This window comes from Lygodium microphyllum, chromosome 28 (assembly GCF_053477565.2).
Source record: "Lygodium microphyllum isolate KBCC chromosome 28, Lygodium_microphyllum_v1.1.10, whole genome shotgun sequence".
Taxonomy (NCBI): Eukaryota; Viridiplantae; Streptophyta; class Polypodiopsida; order Schizaeales; family Lygodiaceae; genus Lygodium; species Lygodium microphyllum.
Window position 1 is genome coordinate 109,298,437 of NC_141162.1, and position 10,760 is coordinate 109,309,196.

General features: G+C 36.2%; 1 protein-coding gene across 1 annotated transcript; it reads left to right on the top strand.

Moving 5' to 3' along the window:
• The first annotated feature begins 5,734 nt into the window (after positions 1–5,734).
• Positions 5,735–7,511, top strand: LOC148011853 (pentatricopeptide repeat-containing protein At5g27110-like). Its single transcript, XM_087670419.1, has 4 exons — positions 5,735–6,386; positions 6,546–6,817; positions 6,869–7,137; positions 7,223–7,511. The coding sequence occupies exons 1-4, from the start codon at positions 5,735–5,737 to the stop codon at positions 7,509–7,511; spliced, it is 1,482 nt and encodes a 493-aa protein (XP_087526545.1).
• The last annotated feature ends 3,249 nt before the right edge of the window (positions 7,512–10,760 follow it).

Here is a 10,760-nt window from a genome sequence, read left to right on the forward strand (position 1 = left end):
GTTTCTTCGAATCCTTGCTGTTCTTGTGGATTTAATAACATGCCCTCCCTGTTGCCTTGCCACTTCTTTCAACTTTCGCACATTAACTTTATTCACTCTATTAAACTCCACATTTTGGCTGCAACAAAATACACAAATGACTATCTCCCCAAAAAGTATACAATACCTTGATGCAAATACAATTAGAGTAACTATCTCTCATACCCATGCGAACGGCTCCAAGTAGGCAGGTGTCAAAGAGATGATGTTGTGGCTGTTTTCTTTAATTCAACCAAATCAATTGCATTCAATGGAGTCGAATGCACTATGTCTAGAATATTGTCCATATCTTTGCTTTGTTCCATGATGACTACACGAAACTTTCAATAGAGTATAAGAGTCCCAATAGAGAAATCTCAAAGCCATTGATGACACAATTGATAAACACATTTGCAACTGAAAGCCCTAAATCGAAAGTGTCTTGGACTCAAAGATAAAAGAATAGTCATGCATGAACATGTGCATAAACAACCATGCATAAGCACATACATACACAATGCTCGCCAAAAGACAATTAATGATTCCCCTCTCCAAATTTGGATATCCATTCATCCACATGTGCACATGATACTCACTAAAGGCCCAGCAAGCATCACTCAAACTTGAAGATATATTAGTCTTGAGGGTATCCTAGACTCGAAAGTGAAAGAATGCACATATATTAGGCCCAATACGCATAACCAAATGCATATATGGCCAGGCCTGAGCACATACACACATCACTCAACAAAGGCCGGCTAAGTATTGTCTAACCTCCATCCTCTCCCCCCATGCCCTCTCTCTCTCTCTCTCTCTCTCTCTCTCTCTCTCTCGACCCTACTAATGGATTATCATTCGTCTACATCCGTACATAGGTCTTGCCAAAGGCTTGAATGTGTTGAAGATCCAAAGGTGTTCTACGCTCAAAGATGAATGAATACCAAGGTGAAAATATGAAAAAATAAACTATTAAAATAATTTTGAAGAGATAGACAATGTTTTTCAAAATGGAGATTATCATTAATTGAATCAAATACAACAAACTCATTTAAAAAGTCTTGCAGAGGTTATATATATCAAGTAAAGCATGGATTCAAGGATGTGCTTATACGACGACTCATCCAAGTTAACATTGCCAAAAAGATATGTAGATAAACTTTGAAAGAACCAAGTTGAACATCAAGGATAATGTTCTCGAGTGTAAGGGGATGACCCCACACGGCGATTCATCTAGGTTAACATTGCCAAAAACCTATTAAGACAAACTTTCAAAGAAGTAAGTTGCACATCAAAGGAAACATTCTCCGATGCGACCAAGCTCTCATTCTTGTGAGCAATTAACTCACATATGCCATCCTCTATACGACCAACACTGTCAATAAGATCTTTCATCTTCTCATCATGATCATCCAAGGATCCAATACGTGGTCAATATTTTCGGACATGGTCATATATCTCCCCTATGTAACCCTTGATTTCTTCTAACTCATCTTGTATCCTCACCCCATCACAAAGGTTCCCTTCGTATTTCTCCTCCAAAATTCTCTCAATCCTTTGTAGACAACTACCAATGCTCTCGCCAAGAGAAATCGAAGCCCTTTGACGTCGAAACAGTGCCTTCACTTGCTTCTCAAGCCCATCCAAGCGATGAATGACTCTCAAGAAACTAACAGAAGTTTCATATCTTCCAACGTGCCTGAGTGCACGGCGAACTACCTTCTTCCTTATAACCTCTTTCCCTTTGCACATATTCATTTGCATGCTGGGAGCGCACTGCACAACATATGCTACAGACACATTTTTGTCCTCCATGCTGTACAAAACACGTGTCAACATCGAGGTGCATATCAACTATTCTTATCTTATCTTAAAATTTAGAAATAGTGAAAAAACCTAGATGACATTAGATTAACTTCCAAAGCATTAAATTTAAAACACATGTGCATTAGACCATATGATTGATTACAATAGGATTTACTGTAGTAAGTAGCATCTGGAGTGAGGTTTCAATTTGTTTATCCCACACATAGGACTCAAGTGGGTCTTCAAGGTGCATTTGGATTATTTCAAGAAAATTTCCATGGCTCCCTAGGTGAGAGCTTAGAGTTTTTGTCACAATGGATGTATCCATTTCATGATGCAAAACCCCCCTTACGTGAACAAAATCAAAGATAAGATCCTTATAGTTATACCCACTCATGAATTGCAATGAGCAAAGTCGATGATCGATCTTTTAGTGAACCCAATGCCATAATGACCAGTGAGTTGGCTTTTTAAGGTGTACCTAACATTGCATGGTGCACACCATACAATATCCCCACTCCTGCCAATAGAACTATAGCTCACACACTAAACAACCTCCTAAGTTTAAAAATGTCAATAATAGATTTTTAATGCCATTAAGTGTTATTATATCCATGCCAACCCCATGAATCACAATGAGCGAGGCAAAGGATAGTCGTACCTCTCAATAATGAAAGTCATGATCATGAATAAATAGATAGTATTATAATATATAATATAATTTAGCTCCACTTTGGTACCTTTAGGGGTTCACAATATAATACATATATCTTATAAAGTTAATATAGAACCTTCCACTCCATAAAATACATGTGCATTAGACTAGTGAGTTGGTTTTTTAATTGGTGTACCTAAGTTTATATGATGCACACCATACAATATCCTTTCTTAGAAAATCATGCCCTAGGATGACGCAACACTCCCCACTCTTGGCAATAAAACTATAACTCACACACTAAACAACTTCCTAAGTTTAAAAGCATCAATATAGGTTTTTAATAATGCCCCACAAATTGCGATCAGTGAGGCAAAGGATAGTTCTATCTCTCAATAATGAAAGTCGTGAGTAAATAAATAGTATTATAATTATAATTTATCTCCTCTGGTACCTTTAAGGATTAACAATATAATACATATCTTAAAGTTACTACAGAATCTTCCACCCCATGTTTAAAAATCAACGTAAAAGATATCTTCCATTCCATGTCTTAAAACACATATCCTAAAACGTTTATTCCAATCCAATGTAGATCCTCATATTTAAAAGTGTGTGGGTGGGTATTCTCTATACAAATCCAACATTGTTAAAAAACCCCACAATTGAGAGAGAGAGAGAGAGAGAGAGAGAGAGAGAGAGAGAGAGAGAGAGGCACACACATACATACGTACGTAGAGTTTGTCTACAAAAATCAAATTTAAACCTTAAACTCAAATCAAAATTTCGAACAGTGAAGAGAAAGAGAGAGAGAGAGAGAGAGAGAGAGAGAGAGAGAGAGAGAGAGAGAGAGAGAGAGAGAGCTACTTTCCTTACTCGAATGTCTACAACATATCACCATATCACTCGAGTGGAGAGAGAGAGAGAGAGAGAGAGAGAGAGAGAGAGAGAGAGAGAGAGAGAGAGAGAGCTACTTTCCTTACTCGAATGTATACAACATACTCGGGGGTTCACTATATATATATTTTCTATATAACGTGCGTTCATGGCCTATTTATAAATATCCTAATCTGTGAATTTTTCTTGAATAAATCACAACCCTTTTCTATTCAATCTGTAAGTAACCCCTTTATATGACACCCTTTTGTATGTTAAAAATGTATAAAAATGGTGTTTCAAAAATCCCTTATTTTGAACTCACGTTATATACATTCATGAGTGACTCCCCCGAGACAACATATCACCGTATTCATTTGTTTTCAAACAGTGGAGAGAGAGAGAGAGAGAGAGAGAGAGAGAGAGAGAGAGAGAGAGAGACACGTTTCATACAGTACGACCTATCTATTAGAGGGCAAGAGAGACATATGTGCTCTCCCCCCCCCTCTCTCTCTCTCTCCAAACCAAGCAATGTACTAACAAAACTAACCTACCACCCCACCAATAACTAACCTACCAAATTATAAAATAGATAGAAAAAGAGAGAGCATGTGCACATCCATGATTAATCAATCAATCAACTTTTCTTTCACTCCCTCCCCTTCTTTCCCATATTTGACTGATTAATAATCTTCCCCCATGTTGCCATCAAAACCAATTACATTAACACCAATATATATATATATATATATACCCCCACACCTACGTCAAAAGAAAGAGAGTCCACAACCAAGCGACAATAAACAAAACTAATAATTGATTATCAATTAAATAATAATCAATTCAATTAATAATTAATAATTTCTCATTATCTCTTCCTCTATGCAATGAACCAACCCAGTAACAAAACCAATTGACATCAACCAACATTGAAGAAGAGAGACCACCAACCTGAGCAACAGCCACAAAAAAATCGCCCAAACCAAAAGACACACGGCTGCAAAAAAATACTCGCCTGCTCACAAACATGAAACCAAGACACCAACAAACAGCAACACTAACCAAAGGCTTAATCAAAATCACTAATCACTAATATAAGTAATTATAACTAAATATACATATGAATTAAAAAAACAATTAAAAGTGGAGGAATTACATTAAAAAACAATACGAATTAGTCAATTAATCAATCAATTTTAATTTAATTAGTTAACTAACTTTAACTAATAATAATAACATTCAATAATAATACTAATATATATACTAATCAATGTAATATTATTGTATAAATATAACAATTATTCATTTAATTAATTAATTAATTAACCTAACTAATTCACTAATACTAATATTTTAAGAAAATAATAATATATACGATTAAAAAATTCATTATTAATTAATTAGTTATTAAATTAAAGTAATTACTAACTAATATCTATTAAATTAAAATGTAATATTAATTTACTATTATATATATTATAATTATAATATTATATCAATATCATGTTTTTTTAATTACTATTACTAATATATATAATATTATAATATCCATCCTGTTTAATTACTAATGACTAATATTTAATTAGTTACTAAATTAAAGTAATTTGTTTAATGTTAAATTTACTAATATTATATATCTATCCTATTTAATTACAAATATTTAATTTTATTAGTTAGTTATTAAATTAATTAAACTAAAGTAATAATTACTAACTAATATCTATCCTATTAAATATAATATAATATAATATAATATTAATCAATATTATATATATATCCTAGTCCTAGTAACATTAATCTATATCATACAACCAATAAAATAAACTAATAATAAAAAACTAAAAACTAATAAATAAATAAATAAATAAATATATATATATTCTATATCTATATTTATATCTAAATAAATAAGTTATAAATAAATATAAATAAACTAATTTAGATAATACTAACAATAAAATAAAATAAAAATATATATCTATTATATAAGTTCGGGGCCAAAGATGAAGTTTTGGAGGTTCGGCGAGCCCAGAACTAAAGTAAAGAAGAAAATTGATATCTTCCTGTGTTGATCATGCCAAGGAAGAAAGAAATGCAAGCGGAACAGTCCAAGAGAACCTGATTGGCCTTCTCCCTAAATGCAGGTAAGAGAAGGACCTGCACCACGCAAGGCTTGTGCACGCCTACCTGCGCCCGCATCGTCTGGAATCACATCCTGTTCTTGGCAACTACCTTGTTCCCACCCTTGTTGTCTGCGGGAGCGTCTCCCATACCCCGCATGTCTTCGACCGCCTTACGCACCCGAACGAGCACTCCTGGACGTCCATCATCTCCAGCTATAGTGCATCTGAACCTCAACATTGCTTTCACCTCTACCACAAGATGCAGCAGGAAAGCTTTGCACAGCCCAATAAATTCATATACCTGGCTTTGCTCAATGCCTGTTCTAGACTGGGAGATTCTGACACAAGTCGATCTATGCATACCCAAGCAACAAAAAGGGGCGTGGAAAGGGAGCTATTTCTCTGCAGCACGCTACCGGATACGTATGTCAAATGTGGCTTGCTTACAGAGGCGCGGCAGGTCTTGGACAAGTTGCCAGTTCGAGATGCAGTCTCATGGAATGCGTTGATTACGGGTTATCCTGAATATGCGTTTGGTGAGGAAGTGCTGACTTGCTATAAACACATGCAGTCAGAGTGTATGCGCCCTAAAGCTTGTGGAATTACAGGAGCTTTACAAACAGGACAGGAAGTACACACAGAAACAACCAAAAAGGGCTTGGAAACTGAGTTATATGTGGGCAACACATTGGTGGATGTGTACACTAAATGTGGCTTGTCAGCAGAAGCACGCCAAGTATTCGACAAGCTGCCACTTCAACATACGGTATCTTGGAACACACTGATTGCAGGATATGCAGAATCTGGGATTGGTGATGAAGTCAGGAATTTTTTGCAGCAAATGCAACTGGAGGGCCTTTGCCCTGACTCTGTTACTTTTATTCACTGCTTTAAAGCTTGTGACAACAGAGGTGTTTTGGAGATAGGGAGGAATTTGCATGTGGACTTGATTAATTGGGGGTTGGAACAACAGCATTACATGTGCAACACCCTTGTGGATATGTACACGAAATGTGGCTCACTTGCAGAAGCACTCCAGCTACTTGACTGACTCCGATTTCAAAATGTAGAGCCATGGAATACATTGATTGCTGGGTATGCTGAACAAGGCCTCAGTCAGGAAGTGCTGGACTGCTTCCAACAAATGGAATTGAAGCATGTTCCTCCTGATTCTGCTACCTTTGCTTTCAGCTTGAAAGCACGTGGACATAAAGAAGGCCTAGAAACAGGTCAAGAAATATGTACTCAAGTAACCAAGTGTGGGTTGGAAGGAGAGCTTCATGCTGCTAGTGCACTGATTGATATGTATGGCAAATGTGGTTCTGTTGCAGAAGGACAGGAAGTCTTTGACAGGATTTTTCTATGAGATGTTTTATGATCTGCTATGATACAGGCTTACTGTGAGGACCATGATGGTGACATGGCTGTACAATGTTTTGAGGCCATGCAAGATCAGGGAGTGAAACCACATTCTGTCACATTCACCTGTGTTCTTGCTGCATGCAGCTATGCTGGGTTAGTCCTTGAAGGCCAGGAGTATTTTGAGTTGATGACAAAAGAGCATGGAATCGAGCCGACACAGGATCACTGTGCCTGTATGGTGGATCTTTTTGCAAGGTCAGGGTGTGTTAGTGAGGCTGAAAGATTTGTTGCAGGGATACGGTACTCTGCACATAGTGACATTCTAAACGCCTTGCTTACCCGCTCTATAACATATGGAAAGCTGGAACTGGGACAGATGTTTTAGTCGTAGTGTGGAGGTCAATGGTGAAGATTCCTCCTCGTATCTACTGATGGAAGATCTTTATGCAAGTGCTGGCAGGTGGAGTGATGTGAACAGGTTTGAGGATATGAGAAAGTGTGTAAATGCCAAAAAGAAGCCTGGCAGTGCCTTACTTGAGGTGAAGAAAGAGCTTCATGACTTTGTTGTTGATGTTAATCATAGTGATGACATACTAGAGGTTCTAGAAAGTTTTGAGTTCAGGCATGAGAAATCCAGGGCATATACCAGTTTTAGATCTGGTATCAGGATCTGAGATTGGAATTAATGTATAGATTTACCTCATGGTTATGGGACATGTTAGGTCACGAGACCTGTTTCCTATTTTCTCAGAAAAAGTGGTTTCTTGAAGGGATGCCCCCAACCCGATTTTCCAGCAAGAAACCACTGCTTTGTTATCAAAAAAGGGCAAAAGTAAAGGTCCTTTTCAATTAAGGGAAGAGGAACCCATTGTTTTTCAAAGAGAAGATGTGTTTTTCTTTTATTTGAGGGGGGACTTGAAAACCCCCCGATGTGGACACAGTTGCAAACACAAAACTAGAGACCTCCCAAAAAACTGTTTGGCATTTGAAACCCTCATGAGAATGGCTCCTAAGTCTCTTGGAGAGAAAGCTTAAACATCTCCTTATGATTAACAATTGAATGTTTTAGGGTTAACTTCATGGTGGAATATTTCCTTCACAAATTGTCACACCATATAGTGGTGTGAATATAGGAATGTGGAAAGATGTGCAGAATGTAGCATGTAGTTATAAATTGAGGATTTTTAAACTATCAAGGTCTCCTAGATTGGCAATCTAATTCCCACTTAAGAAGGGTCACTTTGTAACCAATCAAAGGTAAGAGTGTCTAACACTACACTTGGTTCAAAGAAAGTGGAGTTCTAATATTTCTCATTGTTCTTTCCTCATGTGAATGGGGAATAGAAGAGGGGGGGATTATATAAAAGAAATTTTAAATTAAAAAAATGTTTAAAAACTTAAACCTTGTTATTACTAATAGCCGCTGCCACCATCTTATCATTACATAGGCCACTAGCAAATGTCAGCCATCTTCAATCTTGTCTAGCTTGCTATGCATGAAAGGTCCAATGATTGATGCTCTTACCTTGTGAGCTTTCCTCCCCAGAGCCATTGATCATTATCCTCCTCCCTTATTGTATAGGAAAAGGCTTGGATGTGATGGCTTGCCAAATGAACTATTCTCAACAAGACATGTCATTTGATTGGAAGATTGTAGTTCTTTGTTTGTTATTGAAGGTTCCTTTTGTGCTTTGTAGTAGTGGAGGTCCATTTTTGTTATGGGATTGTTGTATAAAATCTTCTCCAAGATTGTTGCTAATAGGCATTAGAGAGTTTTTTCCACAATTGATTCAACAATGACAATATGGTTCTATTAAGGAAAGTAACATTATTTATAATATTTTGAATGTTCAATCAAGGATAGATTATGCCAAAGCTTTTGGTTAGCAAGTTGCTATGATTCAATTGGATATTGAAAAAGCTTTTGATTATGTTAGGTAATCTAGATAGAGAAATAGCCATTTGCAGACTTTGGTTTGGCATTGAGCCTCAACATCAACACATAGAAATCCACTTTGAGCAGTTGTATAGAGAGAGATCTTTATGCTTTGGGTTGATAGGGTACGATTATTTCTTGAGGCTAGATCACTAGACACTTGGGTTGTCTCGTTGGGGTGGATGTGGACCCTCATGCATTGCTTGATTGGAAATCTTAGGGTTGGCCTCTGCACACGCAACTCAAAATTGCACAGATGGTCATGATAAGTATAATATTCTATTTCTTGCTTTTACTTCATTAAAAAACCCAATAGGTTAAGCAACCTAATTCAAGCTTCAAAATTTTTATACTTTGTAGTAGCTTCAATATGGCAAGTAGACTCTTGTATTTATGAAGATATAGAAAACATGTTCTTGAGAGAAATACCAAAAAAACATATATTTAACAAAAAAGAAAGCAATGGATTTGAAGGGAATTGCATCATGTGATACCTTTCAAGTTAGAGTTCCAATAATAACTAACACAAAGACTTTCCTAGCCAATACTAAGTTTTTTTTTTTGGCATAGATTTAATGGCAATAACTTGGTCACAGTTTACATTTCCCATTGTTAATAATGGGCCAAACCAACATGATCACCTATCCTAATGGGAGATGTATATAGTTTACCTTTTTTCTTAAAATGACATATTTTCCTATAGTCTTGAATGAGAAAAATTGATGTCTTACAAACAAGTTTTAAAAAGTTCATTTGCACCACTTTGATATGACAAGTAGGTTCTTTAAAGGTGGATATTTGGGAGATATACTTTTATTAAGATACATATGATAAAGCCTCTTTAAGCCATATATCCAAGAAGATAGAAAAAAGTTTTAAGAAGCTTATGTGTGCAATACAAATGTTCACAAAACCTGACCTTTTATGAACTTAAGGTGCATACCCGGGGGTTGTAGATGTGAGAAAATTGATATTTCATCCTTGTGACATGCCAATATTAAGATACATATAATAGGACCTCTTTAAGCCATATATCCAAGAAGATAGAAATAGGTTTTAAGAAGCTTTTGTGCAATACAAATGTTGACAAAACCAAGCCCTTTATGAACTTGTGTTGGGCACACATGCAAGGAAAATATTCATGGAACCCATAAGCAAGAGGGTGGGGGTCAAGCCAACTAGTATGAACTTGAGCAAAATATATATTTGGACCTACATATCCATGTAGCTCATGTGAAGTCTAAGCAAGTGGATTCACATGCAACATTTTCATACTCTCGAAGATTGACAACATTCTTTTGTTTAAATGCTATTTTCAAGTGTCATGTCTAGGTATACACATGTTCTTTGAGTCAAAAATTTGAGGCATCACATGCACATTGAGCAATGCCTTATATGCTTCCCCTTCACCTACAAACCCTAAGGAAATTAAAAGGCTTAAATTTTTGTGAGCATTCTATTGGAGAAGTGGGTTAACGCCCATGAAGTTCTAGAATCCCTAATGAGAGGGTGTTTGAATTGCTTTGCAAGGTCAAATTTTCCATTTTCTTGATACATGTTATGCATGCAGAAAATATATCCTATTGTAAGAGATTTCCCTAAATGAGTATAAAAGGAAGATCACAAGGCCCCTACTATGGAAAAGGAGCCAATCAAGGAGGACAAGTAGTCATAGAGGAGAAGTGACATAGTTGTGATGATAGGATTGGGGATTAGGTTGAAGTAGTTAAGATGAGGGAGGTCCTAACGTTATGGAATCATATTTATTTATTAAATTTATGAAATTTAGATGATTTTGATTATTGTGATTTTTTTCTGTTTATTGTATAATCCATGACTTATCCCATGAGCACAAATGTTATGGAATTTATGAAATTTGTCACATAATTCGCGAGCTTATTGGGCGAACATATGTGTGCGATACTAGTCGCATAATGCCTAGTAGATAGATGGAAGGATACTAATGTGTTTTTATTGTGGTGAGTAG